The sequence below is a fragment of the Neolamprologus multifasciatus genome, chromosome 19 (genome assembly GCF_963576455.1).
Source record: "Neolamprologus multifasciatus chromosome 19, fNeoMul1.2, whole genome shotgun sequence".
In the NCBI taxonomy this organism is placed as follows: domain Eukaryota; kingdom Metazoa; phylum Chordata; class Actinopteri; order Cichliformes; family Cichlidae; genus Neolamprologus; species Neolamprologus multifasciatus.
This window is the reverse complement of record NC_140457.1, coordinates 6,283,717-6,303,527: the sequence shown is the minus strand read 5'-3', so window position 1 is coordinate 6,303,527 and position 19,811 is coordinate 6,283,717. Positions and strand designations below refer to the sequence as shown.

At 40.9% G+C, this 19,811-nt stretch overlaps 1 protein-coding gene across 2 annotated transcripts in view; it reads left to right on the top strand.

The window, feature by feature from the left end:
• The window catches only part of pdss2 (prenyl (decaprenyl) diphosphate synthase, subunit 2), a 35,889-nt gene that overhangs the window by 7,095 nt on the left and 8,983 nt on the right, over positions 1–19,811 (top strand). For both annotated transcript variants that reach the window (XR_014871216.1, XM_085143609.1), the window contains exons 2-4: positions 2,137–2,271; positions 10,061–10,259; positions 18,032–18,106. Coding sequence is in view for 1 of the 2 variants with exons in the window: in XM_085143609.1 (XP_084999735.1) it covers positions 2,137–2,271; positions 10,061–10,259; positions 18,032–18,106 (409 nt within the window). In the remaining variant the exon portion in view is untranslated. The remainder of the gene's footprint in view (positions 1–2,136; positions 2,272–10,060; positions 10,260–18,031; positions 18,107–19,811) is intronic.

The window sequence follows — 19,811 nt, the reverse complement described above, 5'->3', positions numbered from 1 at the left end:
AACATGGCATTAAAGGAATATGCAGAAGTGCGATACTACTGCTGCATGCAATGTGCAATATTTTGAAAAGGTCCTTTGAATAAATTTATAATTTATTTAATTTTTATATGGGCCCACAGTAGTCAAGAAACCACCCGCGATGTCTGCCCGTCTGACCACCAATCCGGCTCGACCACCGCAGAAAGTAACACCGCTAAGCCTACACTGCCCGCATCCTCCACCAAGCTTTTGCGAAATCAATCAATGTAGAGCAGTGAGACAAACCACGGAGGCCCCAAAAAAGTGCAATCAAACGATGAGTTTATTAACAGCCAGGAGAAAACATCAGCCTATGTCTTCTGACCAAAATACATGTTGTGGACACTTATAAAGCAGTGGGGTACACGCCCCCCCATGGCGTCATTGCAGATTAAAATAGGTTCTAGACATTAGTCACAGTTAATCGCACATCTTGTACATCTTTAATAGCTATAAACAGACATAGAACTTCTCTTTTCTATAACACCTTCCATACAAGGTAATAAACTTCAAGCCCTCAGGGTCTCTGGGGCTAATTATTGACTCTGGTCAATAATTAGTAAGACACCAAATGAGTTAAAGCCTCAGGCCTGACACATTCCTAGATTATATGTGTTATATGTATTGTAAGCATGCATGCAATCATCCTTCTATGTTCTAGTTTCCCTCAGCATGTATCACCTGGACAGTCACGCCAGTGAAGCTTAACACCCTTAATGAACCGAACATCAACTCCAAATAAGCACAAATATGCAATGTGTATGAAATACTTCTAACCGTACTTGTAATTAAAGTTTACATAATGATAATAATCCTCAAATGAACATCTTCAATAAACAACTTTAATGCAATATCAATACTGTGAGAAATATTATTAAATGGAATAATGCTGTAAAGAATGTTATTAATGCAGTTATAATGATGCAGATTATATGGCAGCAATAAAAAGCTTCTGTATCTCCACATTTCCTTTTTTTACTGTTTATTGTTGGATAAATAACACTTCTGATCAGAGAAACAAATATGCTGCATGTATGGGTGTCTAACAGTAGGGATATCAAAAATATGGTCATCTCTGAATGTGAGAGCAGACCTACTGTTTTTGCAGGGCAACCAATCAGAAGAAGAGTGACCTTAGAGGGAGGAGGAGCTAAAACATCTTATTTTAGACAAATGATGAACTGAGAGAAATACCAAGATAAATGTTGATTATTCTGACTCATGCACATCTGCTTTATTACAGTAGGTAATAAGACTATTACTGCTCTGTTTTAGCTGTTTAAATTTAAAGTTTACTAACTGTAACTTTATAAAAGTATTACCATCCCATGCCAGTGGGACATGATGCTTTATATTCCCTGACTTTAGCTTTTACTGCCTTCTAAGAATTAAACAGAGGTGGTGGTGAAGCAGATATTGAGGTCATTCAGATGGCGCCACGCGCACTTTGCCGGATTCCTCTGGGTGGCATCGAATTCAAAGGTGTTGCACCAAAAATCATTGCTTTGGTTGCCAGCAGATTGCCACAGTTGCCCATAGTATTTTGCAGAAAAACTAACTACTATCCAAGGTGGAAAAATTGTGTTGCAAAGCAAAAACGGAGCAGGTTCACCTGCGGAGTTGTGCCTCATGCCTGCAGCTGGTTTGTGTCCAACACAAAGGTTAGGATTAGAGAGAGATAGGTTAGGATCGGTTTTTAGGCTTGTCACATGTTGAAAATGTAAGGCAAGTTGACATCACATGGTTATTGGTCACATGTCTGCAAAACATCAGTAAGTGGAGTAAGCATAAGTGGTACCTGCTACATCCTCCTGTGAGTTTGAACACGGCTGGTTGGCAGAGGTCTTTTTTGGATGTACTTTTGCCTGCGTGGGGCCTCCCAGCGCTCTGGCTTCATCCCAAATTCATGTATTAATTGGTGATTCTAGATTAGCCATAGGTGTAAAAATGGGTGTGAATGGTTGTGCTCTGTGTCTGCCCTGTGATAGACTTCCAGCTGGTCCTGACTTCACACTCTGCGTCTTTGCCAAAACATTGCTGCTTTTGTTGTCACTACACACAATGAAGAGTGCTGCATGTGAGAGGCAGCGCTTTAATGCTGATGCTGTTTCGTTGCAGAGGCTTTGTCTATGACAGTAAGAACAACCTTCAGATGAGGGGACTGGTTGTCCTGCTGCTGTCTAAAGCCGCAGGGCCAAGCCACGCCGCCTCCGATCTCCTAGCCCAAGACATGGTCAGCGGCATCTACCCCAGGTAAATCACCTCAAATCGTGATACTGTTGTGATAATTATGTCTCTGCTTATTAGTAATTAGATTTGGTTAGCAAATATCAATTAAAACACTCATCTATGCTTTTTTTTTCTTTATAATACATAACATGAAAACTGCAGCTGGTTGTTTTTCTCATTGAAGGTTAAATGTTCCACCTTAATTTGCAGTTGCATGGCTGCTAAATCAAATCTGTAACCACACACAGGCAGCCAGGCTTTCACTTTTCATGTATGTGCTGTTCGGGGGGAAAACAGTGGGCAGTGTGAACATCTGTAGCGATGGATCGTAGAGCCATAAATGTGCGTGGCAAGCTGAGCGAGAAAGGCGATGCCACTTTTGTCCCTGCTACATGGCTGCTGAAGGATAAACAGTGAAATAAAATCCTCGTGTCAGGTAATTCTATCTCGTCCTCTGTGGTTATCCTCCATATCAATTCCTGTAAATGAAGCACTACATCATCCTTTGAATATGATGAAATCTGGAGACAATACAGGCGTAGTTGCAAGATCAGGTGTTTTATATTGTATTCGGTTATATTTAGATTCCGGGTAATTGTGAGGGGAAATACATTAGGGAGAAATTTTAGCCTGAAAAATGTACATGAGGTGTGAAAACTTTTGTTGATGAAAATTTGATAATAAAAAAAAAAGTAAATTTTTTTTTGGTCTAGGGATAGACAAGAAATGTGGACAAAGAAGGGAAGGGGAATTCTGTAAAGGCTCACGATCACTTCTCAGTCAGTGTATCACGAGCTCAGCGGCCTCCCAGGCATCAGTTGAAACTATAGATGGTGTAAAACAGAGACGCAGCTCCTGGGACTGAAAAGTGAAGCCACTGCTGAAATACCTTAAACCTGCATTCTTGTTAATGCCCAACAGGGGGAGACTCCACTAGTTGTAAGAAGATTTCTGGTTGTATGGAAGTCTGAGGAGAAACTGTGACCTCAGTAAATTTGAGCCTTAGTTTCTTGTTTGTTTGTTTTTCATGATGTACTGGGAAAAAAAGCCATGAAGCCCATTATGTAAATAAAGGTCATTGTTAAGGTCTTTACACACCGGACACGAAAAATTCGTGCAAATATATATTTTTTAAATTTAATTTAAAAAAATTTTATTTGTAAAAATTGATTAATTAAGATAAGAATAGGTGTGTCTAAAAAAACCAAGCTCATTTCAAATTTTTCAAACCCAAATAAACAGATCTGTCCAATCGGACCACACGTACTGGTACCGAACACACAATGACATGGAAATATTACTGGTTTACCTCGGACACACAGCTAGACTCTGCAAACAATAGCTCACACGTCCTGAAATATTGCAAAAGCATTCGTAATACAGCTTCACCTCCTGGATCAAACCATGAAATTATCCCTGCTGCGGCCTTCTCCTGAGAATCGGATGAACCCAGAATCTCTATTTCTTCCTTTCCCGGTTTAGAGACACCAGGACCAGGGAAAAAAACCCCAGAAAGAAACACCAGGGCCATCTCGTCATTGCTCGATAGGAAAAGAGGATTATGGGTATGCTTACTGGTTAGCAACATAGCAAATGCCAGTTTATAGCCAATGAGCTTGCGGTGTGAGGCTTTCACAACCGGACTTGACTAACAAATTTAGAAGAACAGCTAATGCTATAAATAATTTTAAAGCTTTTAAGAAAGGGAACAGGTGCAAAGATTATTCAATATTACTGTTTTAGCTCTATTATGTCTGCTTATTAAGTTGGGCTTAAACTCCCCACTGTCACTGGTCATGAGAGGTGAAGCTTATATTTTTAGGCTCATATATGCCACAGCCCAGGTAGTATTTAATAATATCATATTCCAGTAGCGCTTGGACCAAATCCTCCATCCTCTTGGCTGCTGGAGCCTCTGGGTTTACCACCTTGCACCCAGGTTTATGCACTCTAACCAGTCATCCCCATTGGGTTGGTTCCAGTTTGCCACTGTTAGCCATTTGAGTGTCATAGCTTTAAAAAATGTTACAGACGTCCATAATTCCGGCATTAATTAGAAGTTAAATTTTAGTATTAAAGTAAGATTGGTACACGATTCATATAAATTTGCTCCCCAGAGTATGAATCTGGCATATCTTCGCAAATACGTATTAAACTGAAATCATCATATTCATGTTCTCAACAAAATGCCATTAATTACTCTGGCAAACTGCTTTGAGATGGAGTTTTCAGCCTTGGTTTCCAGACTGGAGGTGTTCAGTCTCAGTTGTTTAGAGTTCTTTAAAATGAGCAATAAAGCCTCAGAGAGCAGCTGCAGACTGTTAAGTCTAAATATGGTGTAAATGAAATAAAATGGCTCAAGAAAATCACAAACTTAACACATAGCAGTTTATTTTACATATTTAAATATAAAGGGTTTAATGTGGTATTCATGCTCTGATGCTAAAATACTTTAGGCAGCGCTCCACAGTCCTCTCAGGCTTCCACACACATATCCAACTAGCAGCATGCAGCTCAGAACAGGAGTGTGGGTGTGTGCCAAGTGGTTTCCAGAAGTGACTGCTGTGTTTGGCGTGGCTATGTGCTGGGAGCCTGAAAGCCTCCTTTCTTACTGCAAGCTGGCACCAGGCACATGTGTGCAGTGGAGCCGCGTCTGTGCAGAAACATCCTAATATTAGAACTAATTGAAATAAGCCAGGCGTTGTGGAAGAGCTCGAGCCCAGCCCCGTACGGTCTGCGAGGCCGCGAGTTTCTACACAGTCACCTCGTGTCACATCCCTGTGACACCGGATCACTGAATCCAACATGCTGCATTCCCTCACTCGCGTGATAGATGGTCCGAACCCAAACATACACACACACACACACAGAGCATGACTTGATCACCTCATTTGCACTATTTTGCCTCTTCTCTCTCTCTCTTTCTCTGCCCCCACCTCTCCGGAGCTCATTAGCACCTCTGCTGATGGCGAGATGGAAGGATGGAGGGAGTCAGGGTGGGGCGGGTTTGGGGGGTGATTGAAACCTCCGGGGGATGGTCTCCTCCCTCCTGACAGGCAGCATTTGTAAAACATTTCCCACTCTGCTGCCTGACACTGATGATTCACCAGAGCACCACCATGATAGATAGATAGATAGATAGATAGATAGATAGATAGATAGATGGATAGAAACATGCACATACATGTACAGTCCAACTTGTACCCACCACACCTCTTAATTTCTTGTGACAAATGAAAGCCATGCCACTGTGCATCATGCAGCCCGTGTGATGGACAGGCCACCTCTTTAAATCGCACACAGGGACGCACACAGATCTGCAAGGCAGTGTTTGATGGCGAGGCAGACTGCGGAGGGAGGAAATTGAACAGAACAGTCAGGACAAGGGGCGTGGTGAGGGGCGTTACACCTCTGCAAGATGGCATCGGTTGCTATGCAACTGGGCACCAAAGCTATTTATACATCGGCCCCCTTGTCCCCCTTTTTCCTCCCCAAGCTGCACTGCTGCTGATCAGGTCTGGCAGAGTGGAGATTTGGAATTTGTATGCACCGGGGTTCGACTGATAGGGGGTTCTGGTACTTTGCGCAGGAGTTTCATTTTGGGTTTCCTCATTTTCTTCCACTGCTGTTAGAAGTTAAAACGATAAATAATAATAATAATATTATCTCTAAAAGAAAAAAAGGAATTCTCACCAATTAAACATTTTGCATTGAACCACATTGGAAAATTAAGTATCTACATTAATTCAATCTGATCGACTATCTGCCAAATCCAAATCTTTTATATTTTCTTTTTTTAGAGACTCCCTTCACCTTTCAAAGATCTCTTGTTTGGCCTTAAAATATAAATAGATTTTTTCTTCCAGCAACCTTTTTATGTATATAATCAAAATAAGCATCCAGAAACAAACCAATACAAAAAAGCACAAACTGCTCTACTTCCATGAATAAAACATCAAGAATATTTGTAGAAAATACCTGGGTTGGATAAATACTGCATGATTTATAGACATTATTTTTTTCTTTTTGTTCACTAAACTCACACCTGCACCATTATGCAACTTGTCCACTGGTGGAGGTCTTTTGTAACGGTCAATGTAGCAGAGATGAAAAATGCTGCTGTGGGGATGTGAGACAAAATGAAGTGGGGGACCAATCCATGCCCAGGTCTGGGTCTCCACTGACAGGTGATTTAACTTGAAGGACTTCTTGGTAAGTACTGAAGATGTTGCCGTAGCTATGTGGATTTCTGAAGAATAAAAAAACAACCCAAATCAGCTCTTTTACTCTAAATGGGGCAGCGATTTTCAAAATGAGCATTATCATGAAAAAATTTGCGAGACAAGCAATTACTTGAAGTTTATGGTCTTAATCAGGAAGTAAAGTAAAAAGTGGGGTTGTTTTGCCCGCAGACCTCTACATCCTTTTACTTTTTTTTAGGTAGGAGAGTCGCCCCCTGCTGGCTGTTTAGGAAATAAAGTGAGCATATAATATGTTTTTCTGAAAAACTTAAGACTTAAATTTTTATTCACGTATTAACATGATGGGAGTTTTTTTTTCTCCCCCATTTATGGTTAAATATTTTTTTCTTGTGTAGTGTACTTTGGAAAATCTGTTAAAATAAAATTTTCCCAGATTGTTACTTTCACATGAAACAATTATGCACTGAAATAAAAATGATAAATTCATAAATAGTTTTGTTTCATTGTTTCAAAATAAAGAACGGCTCTGACAAAAATGTCCCGAAAATACTACATATGTCACTCTGTTTAAAAACTGCTAAATTAGTTTTGTTGATTAGCTGATCATGTACTAATCTTTTCATCCATTAATGTTGGGATTTAGTGTGGTAATGTGTCTCGATTGCTAAGTTGTTGTTTTTTTTTAACTTAGTAGACTTAAACTGACATTGCTGTCTGGATTTTTTATTCATAAACAAGCATAAAATGATCTGCTTCATTAAATAAAGTCACTTTAAGGTTGGCCAAATAGGCTCTGAAGTGAGAATCATAAAGTGACATTTTTAAAGCCGGTTTCAGCAGAGAAGCTCTTGTATATTGATTTAACCAAGGCTAAAGGGGCTGCTTTTATTTCTGTGTCAATGACCATTTGTCGGGTATTGTATATTGTTTTGCTGTAGCCCTGTGGAGCTTGAGTAGGTGGTCTCTTGGCTCTCTCTTAGTTCAAGTGAAAAAACAAAGAAAAGGGTCACCGTAAGATGAATACGGAATAAATAATAAATTTGGAATAAATTTTAACCTGTTGTTTTTGCGATCCAGAATCAGCCCCGGCTCTTTTTCTTGTTCCTCTTGTCGAAACAATGAGTCTTCCTCGTGCAGCCCACCGAGCGTAGCCATCACTTCAAGGCACCTTGAGAACACGAGCCTGTCAATCTGTTAATTTCCTCTTATTTAAACCCTGAACTTATTAACTTCTCATTCTGTGTTGTTGCTCTGCGTCACCGAGCAGAGAAACCAACCAGACAATGGGTGTGATTGAGAGGCAAAATAGATGACATTATTGAATTTTAATCACATCTTTTCCTTCACCGTCGTCGAACACGGCAATTACCTGGCTACAAGTGTGTGTGTGTGTGTGTGTGTGTGTGAGAGAGTGTGTCTTTAGGAAGGAGTTGAAGCTCAAAGCCGACGACCGGCTCATCAGGTCCTCATGGCGGCTGAAAGAAGGTCGTAAGTGGCTATCAGTGCACCCGACCCTGTCTGGATGGATCCCTCCTGTCACAGCATGGCGAGCTCCTTCCATATGGAGAGGGGCCTAATTATCCCCCACCAATGACTGAATCAACATTTGATTATATCCTCCCCAAGGCTGCGCTGAAAGGCTCTATTCAAAGACCACGTTTATGTCTTTTCTCTCATAATCAAGAAAGGCTGTTATTTGCTAATGATAAGCCTAATTTCTTTTTTTAACGCAACCACTGACGTGCTGTGCAGCAAAATGTCTGACATATCTGCTGCTTTATGCCCTTGAGGATACTGACTCCGATTTTAAAGGGGACCTATTATGCTTATCCATAATTTATGTCATATATTCATACAGCTACAACAGTGGATGCTCGTATTAAACATGGCCAAAGATTCATATAATAAGATCAGCGTATGCAGCTCGTTGTCAGACATTTTTCTTTTTCTGCATTTGGATCTGTAGGCTGTTTAAGTCCGGAGATGTACCTAATATCGTTGCTCGTCTCTGGCACACTGAACAGAAGGGGCAACCAATCAGGGTAATAGTGGCTTAAACGGAAGAAGGCTGAAACGGCTTGTTTGTGACGTAGACTGAAAGAAGTACTTAAAGTTGCGTTGTTTTTGATGACCAGTGTGGGGAGGGGGGCTCCTATGGTTCCAAAACGTCGGGGCGATCGTGGCTCAAGAGTTGGGAGCTCGCCTTGTAATCGGAAGGTTCGAGCCCCGGCTTGGACAGTCTCGGTCATTGTGTCCTTGGGAAAGACACTTCACCCGTTGCCTACTGGTGGTGGTCAGAGGGCCCAACAGCCTCGCCTCTGTCAGTGCGCCCCAGGGTAGCTGTGGCTACAATGTAGCTTGCCCTCACCAGTGTGTGAATGTGTGTGAATGGGTGGATGACTGATTGTGTAAAGCGCTTTGGGGTCCTTAGGGACTAGTAAAGCGCTATACAAATACAGGCCATTTACCATTTACCGTTTACCAAAACGTCCATTAATATAGAAGCCGATGGGAAAATGTATCTCCCACAGTTCCCCGTGGGTTTCAAATCTTGGTGGTCTACAGCCAAAATGCTTCAGAAATATACGTAATAAAACATTTCTAATATTGGACCACTGGCCCTGGTTTTCATGATGTGCTACCAGGTCAGGTGTAAGACCAAAAGGTCGTAACTACAACCAGAAAAGACGCAGACCTTGGATTCGAACTGCTTAGTGTATTTTGTCTAAGTACAGACTAATGATTAACAAACTTCTGTGTGTCTGAAAGGAAGCCGGTATATTGGCGTTTTAATTAACCAAATATCAGCGTGGTGCCCGTCTGAACATGTATAGGAGTTCAGAGTCGTAGCTTACAGAAGGGGAGATGAAACTTCCTGGAGAAAACTTTGAAACCCAAAGCGATAGAGCCGACAATGCAATCACTGCAGTAACTGCAAACACATCCTTTGTTAAATTCAGTACAGTTTTTAATCAATGGATCTAAAGCTAAGCTAAACTGCTAATATAGGGCTTTATTAATTTTTCTCCACAAATGTCTTAATTTGTTACATAATAAAGAACAGATGAGAAAAGACATGCTTGTAATTTATGATTAAAACTCATCTAGCCAATCAAGGCAGCTTTATTTACATAACATTAAAAATGCAACAGATGTGAAAGTGCTGGGCAACATCTGCAGTCAGTTGTTTTAATCATCTTATTTGGACTTAGCACATCAAAATCAATGAGTAAAAATTAGTCCCATTTAATGGTTTTAGACACATTTTAGAGACCCTCTCTTTTCATAAGTGTTTGATTGAAGTGAAAGGACTGCAGCTCCTGAATATTGGTGCTTTATTGGCTGAATAGATGGTTTTCCTTTTGTAAACGTGGAAGATCAAGAAACCCATAAGTCCTTTGTTTTGACCGATTTCTTTGTGATCAGCATACCTCTGCGGTAATGCTTGAATGAGTTTTCAAACTTTGCCGACTCAAAAACAATAAAAATGTTTCTGTCAAAAAGCTCTCTAACTGTCAAACCTCGGGAACGCCTGTTTTAAAAGCTGCTGACGACAAAGCTGTGATTTTTAGATTTATTGTTGTTTTTGGTGGGGGATTTCTGTCTCACAGTCAGAGGAACCTGGCAGAAATCACAGAGTTGATCCACACAGCCTTCCTGGTGCATCGTGGGATTGTTAACTTGAAGGAGTGGACGGACTCAGACGGCCCGCTGAAGGACATGCAGTTTGGGAATAAGATGGCTGTTCTGAGCGGCGACTTTCTGCTGGCCAATGCTTGCACGGGACTGGCCCAGCTCAACAACACTAAGGTATCCTGTCCGTCACTAACACTTCTCCTGAGAAATATTTGACCTGACATGACTGATTTCAGGGGGAAGGGCTGCTCAGTATGAGCCCTTCGAGGTCCCGAGAGCCTCACGTATCAGTGCCAGACTTCATACCGACATCTTTTCTCTCAGTCATCTCTTTGTAGACATGAAATGTATTCAATAAAACACATTTTTGGCAGTTTTGCTAGTTCTTATTCAAGGTGATGCAATCCTGATGTTCATTTATTTGTACATTAAAGTGTTAATCTGCTTTAATGTCATGTTTTTCATTTTGCCTGCTTACTGCTGCCAATTCCTTTCCTATAGTCCTTTACATCCTATCCCAGGGTTAGGGCCTGAAAGCCTAGCTTCATCCCAGACCTTTGAATCATCTCCTAATATTGTTTTTGATTAATGTCAGCATTATCGGTTGAAGAATCAAATAACCAATCGGAAAAGAATTTTTCGACTAAAGAAAATGGGAAAGGAAAAAAGTCCTGAAAAAAAAGCTTGATTTTTAGTCCTGTGTTGAACCTGGGCTGACAAAACAGAGCTGATCATGTTGGACTTGGAACTAATAAATATTGCAGAATATTCCCTTTTACTGAAGAGCTGGAGAGAGAGAAACGACTCAAAATCAATTGAATCTAACCCAGATCGCTAGAGCAAAAGAAATGAGAGGAAAAAAGCTTTTTGCTTTTGCTTTTCAGTAGACTGCTCACATGGCGTATTACTACCAAGCGGATCCATCACAGTCATGGTTGCGTTGCCAAAATGCAAAGCTATATTTCTATAGTTCACTTCAAGCTACAGCACACGTTGCAACATAGGACATATGCCTAAGATTTCAAGCATTTAAATGAACGACTGTTCATTTAGATTTTTTGTGTGCACACATGTGCATAGTGTAGTGAACCTATTTTTAAATATCAGAGCTTTGCAACTGTGAGATGAAATGTGTTCAATGTGTTTGTTTGACGTGACACAAACGATAATCGTAAAGACAGCGGTTTACCCATCGGGGACCTTTTAGTTAAATCAAAATCAGGGCTGTCAAATTTATTTTAGTTCAGGGCCTGCAGACTTCTTCAGGTTTTCCTCTTTTGTTTAAGTGTAAAGTTCCATGTGAAAATGTTGAACTTTTTTTTATTTGCAAAACATGAAGAGCAATTTGAACAATATGCAGTTTTTTCACATTGAGTCATTCCAGTTACACTAAAAAATAAATTAAAGAAAAAATGCACTGGCATTGGTTCTTGGCTTAACTGCATCACTTGTGTGCAGTGTAGCAGACTATAGGTGAGGTCTTTCAGTCATTCTAGTGATGATGCAAAGTATTGGAAAAACTTCCACATTTTTTTCCTCCGTCTGTGATTTTCAGCGCTGCAAACCCAGACAGCTTTTTTTGTCATTTTGAAGATCTGAAACAGAATTAAATGACTTAATTGTCTTTCTTTCACACATCCTTCAACTTTCCAACAAATTTCAAGAAATTCATCTCAGTAGTTTTTTTGCAGGCTAAGAAAGAGGGCGTGCACTCCAACAGTTTAAGTGGAGGAATAACTTCTATTACAACTACAACTTGGCTAATGGTAACACTTTCTCATAGCATTGTTTTAGTGAGCAGACACTGCTTGGCAAGCATGACAAGTTTTGAAATTTAAGGATGTGTGGTGAGACACAGGTGAGACCTGATCTTTTCCTGGTTCCTAGATTCTCAGCAGGTGGTCCCTTTTTCTTGATAATTCAGCTGTTATTCTAATAACTTCATGTTTCACACAGTAATCATCTGGCCACCTGGGGGGGGCTTTCATCCTCAAACTCCTTCAAACATGGATCTTCCTAGCAGCATATTTGAGGTGCAAGTGTCAGTCTTTGCTACATGCTGGTAACGAGGTTACCAAGCATATAAACTAGTTATAGTTTTAATCTTTTGACGTTGGTGTGGGAGCAGCCTTGTAAGAGCATCTGAGATCATATCTGCTGCGTAGCCTGGTAACCCCTCGTCGACAAATGCTGTCACCACGCTGCTGCCTCAGAATACAGTTGCCTGAGTGGATCAAAATAACCATCTCCCCCTCCCGTGCCATCAACCGGACCAGCCCTTTTCGCCTTCCCTGATGCTTCTTTTTCAGCACACGTAGGCACATGTTGTAGGTTCCTAGTAGTGCTTGTTGTATAAGAAACACAGAGGGAGTTATAAACCAACCTTTCCTTGATCAGTTACAGATCATTCTAAAGGTGTGGTGCTTCCTTAATAGTGCTAATTGGCTCTGTAACAATATTAAGAGATAATAGACACTCTGTGGCTAAGCTACAAATTACAGTAATGGAAGTGATATTGTTGTTTCCCTGGAAGATGAAGAAAAACACAGTGAGAATGAAATGATGGCAGATCTGCTGATGACTCAAACTAACGATGATTTAATCCTGTTAAGCGTGCATTCAAGCCAAGCACATTGGCATTGATTAAACTGAACGCTTACAGCACATTTTCCTTTAGCATTGTTCATTTTCAAGGTGAGAACAAAGCCATTCATACTCAGCTAGCACTAAATTACCACAGAGCAATGCTGGAGAGTATTAACCTTTTTTTTTTCTTTCTCCCAAACAAGCCTGCAATCTGAAGCAACCACAGGAAGCATCCCCCGTAGTGGAAGTTTTTAGAGGTAATAAGGAGATGGACATCTGATAGCTCACAGTTACTCATGTTTGAAAAGGTTAGCAAAACAAAATGAACCAAGGGGAAACCACACCGCAGCATGCTCTGATGCTCATATTTTCAGCCTTTTTCTCTGGTTGGAACACAGGGGAAATGAGATTATTGTAAACAGCAGAGATGAGTCTGTAATGCTGAGCTGAAGGTACAGAAATGTGGTTTAGTTTGGGCTGGATTTTGGTGTTGAGCTCTGCTCTGTTTAGTTTATTGAAAAAGTAAAGCACAGTTAATTTCTTTGACTGTAATTTTTACCTGAAGAAATTTTTAGATCCTTAGACTGATGTTTTTATATCAGGTTGTGGTTGTGGTTGGTTGGTTGGTTGGTTGGTTTTTTGGTTTGTTTTTTTACTTTATACATATGCATCTACGTTTATACATCGTTTTATGCATTTATTTGAGTGGTTTCTACTACTCAAATGACTTCAAAGTCCACCTAATTATACTTAATTAAATCAGCACTGGTGAAAAAGAAAAATCTGTGTATTTTTTAATGATTTTTGCTGCTCCATGTGCATAATTCTTATGGGCAGAATTTCAAATGTAGCCAAGTGTAGAAAGTTGAAACTTTGGTGACCTCAGAATCGAGTCTCTCATTTTTGCGGATGATGTGGTTCTGTTGCCCTCACCATGTGACGCCCTCATACTTTGCTGATTTGCACCTGAGAGTGAAGCAGCAGGAATAAGGTCCAGGTCAGGGACGAGTTGCATAGTGACCTAAAGAGCATGATTACAGATGAGCTTCCTCTGAAGGGTTGTTGGACTCTACCTTAGCGATAGGGGGAGGAGCTAAGTCATTCCTGAGTCACTGCTACTCCTCCACATGGTTTAGGAATCTGACTAGGGCCTCCTTGGTAAGGTGTTCTGGGTTTTCCTACTTGGTGGAGCCCATGAGATCTCACAGCTGGCTTGGACTCACGTCACTGTCTCCTCAGATGGGCTGAAGGACGTGGCTAGGGAGAGGGAGGTCTGGTCTTTCCTGCTAACCTGTTCCACAATATATCACTTATTATTATTATTATTGTTATTATTAAATATTATTTTTGCAAAATTGGTCTTTAAATATGTTTACATTTACTTTTTTGTGTCAAGAGTCTCTAGAATTAAAAAATAGTAATTTAATATCATAATAAATAAATAAAACGAGAAGCCGGCTCAGTTCATCGGGTTGAGCAGGTGATCCGTGTGCTGTAAGGCTTTAGCACAGGCCCAAGTTTGAATCCATCCAACACTCACACCGGGGTCAGCCTAAAGCACAAAAAGCCTCCAAAACACTTTAAAAAGACATAAAACATGAATAAAACACTCAACTAAAACTAAAAATAATCCCTCAGATTTTATTAACAAAAGTAAAATATTTGGCACAGGCCCTTAGAGGCATCATTTAAAATGCTGCCTGTTATATTTGGATGTGCAGCAGCTGTTGCACAAAGCCAACATCTGTCTCGTTAGCATTAATGTTTCCAGAGCAGAGCTACAGCTTTAAAACAAACTAAATTTTGACTTATTCTTACAGCGTTTGTTGCACAAATTATTCTGTTGTCAGGAAAAACACCTGTTAGCCTCGAGTAACGTGTTATCTTTGCCTCACCTGCTTTCCTGATGCTGTGTGAGGAGCTGCCTGAGTCTGAGGGGACGAGAGCACAAGAAATGAAGCTAAATGAATCTCATTCTTTAAATCCAAAACAGCTCCTTTTATTTGTCGCAAGTTACTCTGAAGCATCACTGCCCTCTTCTCTTCCTCCTCCATCTTTTCTTGACAGGAGCACAGAGGCCCTCCCCCCCTTGACAACATTACCCATTTATCATACCCATTATACCATTTGGTTGTGTAATTCCATGAATGCAGATTTACTCTGTTGATTAGTGTCAGCTGTGCATTATTAGTTGTTGTATTATAATATAAATGATTCCTATGATTAGAACTGTGAGTTAGAAGGATGCACAGTAAATGCAAGTCCACTTTTAATAGGTTCATCAGCACTGCTTATCGTGAACAGTATAATACATTAAATCCTAACGGAAAACTGCAGCAGGTGCTGTCAGTTCATATAGAGGAGCTGAAACATTCATGTCACGTATGTAAATCTGACTATACGCTTTAGAACTAATCTGCCTGGCCACTCTGTTAGTGCAATTAACCAGACAGCAAGCTATGCTGTTGTCAGATAACTGCACTAAAATGCTCAAAAAGGCACAAATGCAACAAATGTTGTTTGCTAGCTAAAGCCTAGCAGATAGCTAACGGTGCCAACCTGTCACTTAAAGTAACCCCAACACCCAAAATTGCAAACATTAAGCACTGATACAGTTTAAATGGATGAATTATGAAATAAATTTGTTATGAAAGTGTAAGTTAGCTGAAACTGTTTTATGGTTGTTGCAGGTTTTAATCATGTCTATTTCTACTGCGAAGTGCTCAGTTTATGGGAATCTATGTGGATCGACTCCCTTTTGGAGCGAGCCCCAAGAGGACATTTGAGGAACTGCAGTTTTTGGAATTTGCAAAAAAAAACCAGTTGGAACTGTTGTACAGGAGAGACGCAGTATCGTATTTGTAGAAAATGGCATGAGAATTGCCACTCTAACATTTTCATTTTTGCATATATTTTTCCTGTTTTTTGTAGAGTTTGTAAAGATTTACTCTTAATCCTGTATCCTCTTTGTTTTACCTGAAAGAAAAAAAATCTACAAATATGCTTGTTGCATGTTCAAACATATAATTACTCCAAGGCTAATGCAGTGAAGGCTATAAGACATTTTGCTTTTCACCGTTAAAATCTGTTAACAGCCGGATATTTACAGCCCTTTAACAGCTAAACTGTGCAGTTGAGTCTGTTGTTAAATATTGACGATGCAGGGTAACAGATGAGTGTTTCCTGTAGCTTTTAAAGTTTTTCTCATAAACCAGGCTTTTTTTTTCTTTTAAGGCACTGAGAGCGATGGAGATTATATGTCGTGGCCTTGAGAGAAAACCTATGCCGCTACTTGTATAAACTGTAAAATAATCTTCCCGTGGAGCTCCGGTTTCTTCCCCCTCGCAGACCTGTCGGCAAAACACGATCTGGCTAGATTTGGGAATGGAGTAAGGGGGAGGCAGGGGGAGAGATGATCTGATACTTTCCAAAAAAAGCCCCCCACTGGCCCCCACTTCCCTACGCAGGCCAGGCAGAGACACCACATCTGGTAATACTGTAGGCACATTGTCCTTCCAGGTCTGTGGGCGAAGCTCAGGTTTCCTCAATATTTTCCCCTAGTGGATTCAGTTACCCAAAGGACATTGCGAGGCTGACGGAGCAGCCAGCGTCACCAGACTTTTCTGATGAACCAAGGATGTCTGGGATGAGCTGAAGGAGCTCTAAATTTAACCTCATTCATCTGCACTGTCCACGCTGTTCTGCGGCTGTGAATGAAGGACGGAGACATTGTCTGCCTTTTTTTTTTTTTTTTTACTCATTCAATAGATCCAGACATAAACAACCACTTTAAAAGATACAGCCTCTTATCTGGTGGTTGATGAGAGGCTGGTAGGGTTTCTGTAAGCTAAAATGTAGGCATGCATGCCCCCTGTAAGGGGAAATGGGCAACTGCACTCTTAAGCAAACAAAACGCACACATAAGGCCCATTTTAGCTTCATCTTTAAGTTTTGTCTTAGTTTTATTTTTAAAAATGTATACAAAGCATATTTAATGGCTCACTGATTGCAGATGTAGTGGTTATTTAGACTTAAGGCTCATTTTCCTTTTTCATTTGACTCACAATGTTTTTGCAGAATCCTAACCTTGTATACTAATGAGGCAACCCCAGAGGTACAAAGTGTAAGAAATCTTTGAATAATGAGGGAATATGAGAAAAGAGAACCCGGAGGTCAGATCATCACTCCCAAAACCTTGTTAACCCCTCTGCTCTCTGGACACCACCTTATTTTGTCTCACCATCTGCCTTTTAGCTCCATTTCAACCCCTCAGACCAGACAGACACCCGAGCCGGCTCTCTCAAACCGGACTCCTCTATAAATACAAAGTATAATGAACGAAGGCGAGCCTGGATGTGCTTCATGAAATCGCCAGGAGCTCCCCTACGGAGCGAAAATGAGCAGCCGAGTTGCAGTTCACCTGGCTTCCAGCACATCTCACCTCCGATTAATTCTCCAAACCAGCTGTTCAGATACCGTTTCCTCGCTCTTCAGTCAAGGGGGAGGGGTGTGGGGGGGATTGTGGTTTTTAATTACAAATCTCACAGATGAACCGGATAGCGTGTCGGTTGTGATCAGCCTCATTTACATCGACATTTTAGGAGTTTAATCAGCGCTGTTAGCCTTAGTGATTTATGAGGAGGGAGAGGCTAAGTGCAGTACCTGACCTGGGGACACTTGAAGAGGTCAAGTAGCTGCACATGTTGACCGCTGTGTGAATCAAACCTGTAATCTCTGGCTCAGATATGCACCTTTTGGCTCCTTTTGCTTTTTGTTTGGCCTCTCAGGCGGCTTCATGAGGTTGTTACCTGAAGCTTTTTTCTTAGCAGACTGAAAGGAGTTCCCACATGTGCTGAGGGCTTGTTGGCTGCTTTTCCCTCACTGTGTGATCCAGTTCATCCCTAATCAACTCAGCTGGGTTTAGGTTTGGTGATTGTGGGGGACCAGTAAACTGATGCAGCACTCTGCTTCTTGGTGAGATGGCCTTTACAGCTGCTGGCGGTTTATTTGAGGTCATCTCACTCAGTATAAAGCAGGTCATCACTGCTCCTGGTTCAGGCTTCACTGTTGGGACCAGGCATGCAGATACCTGTGCGTCCTAGCTTTGGTTTCAAAGTTGAATTTCTTGTGCTTTTCTTCTTGGTCATCAAAAATCTTTTTTGCAAAGTTTAACAGGCTTTCTGATGAAATTCCTGTCTGTCTTTAAGTGATTTATTGTTGATTTTAATTCCTGTTTTGATACAGTTATTATATTTTGCAGTCAATGATATCAAGTAAAATGAGCGTGAATACGAAACTTTAAGGTCCTAATCTGAAACAAACATCTTCAACGTGTTTTTCTTTCATTTTGTCTTCGACAGGTCGTTGAATTGATCTCCAGTGCCATTGGTGATTTGGTTCAAGGAGTCTATTATGAGAATTCCCACAACACAGAGGTAAAACATCTTTTCTTCCCATACAATGCATGCTTATCCGTCTTCTCTGGACCTTGAAATATCCCAATGCCTTACTCAAATTAAATTTGGTTGATCTCCTGTTCAAGGTAATCTTCTCTGTATCTCCAGAGAGCTTCCAGCATATCTGCAGTGTTTAGGTCTCTCTGTGGAAGCGTCATTCTGGCCATACTGTGCGCTCTGCAATTTCACAACAGAAATTGCAAAGTGTAGAAACTTGCATGTGCTATTTCAGTCTAGTGATGAGAGATGAGTCTCCAGCTATGATGACTGAGCGGTTTTCTGCTGAAGAGACCTCTGTTCACAAGGCTTAAATGGACTGTACTTAGATGGTGCTTTTTTCTCACTTTGGGCACTCCCCACACATAAACAGGTTTGGTTTTTTTTTGTCTATGCATGACATAAACACACGCTGATGAATGCATCTTGCCTATACTTCGGCATGCAGACTGGGTGAACCAGGAATCTTCCGATTAATAGCCAACCTGCTATTTTCACACCACCCGGTATTCCCGGGTGGTCTCCCATCCAAGTCCTATCCAGGGACAACCCTGCTTAGCTTCTGAGATCAGATGAGAATGATGTATGGCTGTAAGCGCTGACAGGGTGAACCTCTCTGTGCTGTAACATCCTAAGCTGCCTGAGAGAACATTCAGTTCATTGCATTATTATGACACCTGTTTTTGACCTGCACAGCTCGCTTTACATCACTGTGATTTCATCTGCTTCCCAAAAGTAAAGATCAAGTTGAAGAATTCTGGCACATTGAAGGAGGCATAGTGCTAAGACACAAGTACATGAAACAACGTACACTGACGCACTAGGAATGGTCCAGAGATACATAAGAAGGCCATTCAACAGCGGGAGAAATGCCTTTGTATACCATTCCAATCATTTATGCCAATTTAAACATGGTTAAAGTTTAAAATAGAGAAGATATCCTTGCTATCCTCATCTTGGCCACACGGCTCCATCTGTGAGCACAGAAGTCCCACCTACCTGCTGTGCAAGCCTTGTGGTTACAATGGGCAGCCAATCAGAAGAAAGTTGGCTTTAAAGTGACGATGACCTGAGCTGAAGAGCTAAAACTGTTTATTTCAGACAGAGGATGAACTGAGGGGCAGCATCAAGGCCCAGGAAAAGATAAATAAGGTCAGAATCTGAACTGTGAATCAGTAAAAGCTCTTCTAGTAGACCTCACTAAAGTCCGTTTTTATGTTACTGCCACATTATTAGGACTATACTGAGCAGAGGACATCAAGCTCATAATTTATGTGCAACTACTTTTATTAATAAGCAGTAATTATGAGGTTATTGAGCAGAAAATTCTCAGTTGAAGTAGAGCATGGTCAGGTTTTGTAATTGCTCACAAACAGCTAATTTACTACTAATAAAGAGGTTAATTGGCAACTTGTTTATGGTGAACATGTGCTCAGTAATGTAAACTATTGCTGTGGCTGTGTAGTTGTTAGCACACAGCTCCAGGGTTTGAATCCACTGGCTGGGGCCTTTCTGAGTGGAGTTTGCATGTTCTCCATGTGCCTGAGTAGCTTCTCATGAAACACCCACATTTCCAGCCAGAGTCCAAAGATATGTACAAGGTTATAATTGGTCATTATATCATTATGTGAATGGTGTTTCTAGATGATATAGTGGCAAACTGTCCAGGGTATGCCCCACCTTTGGC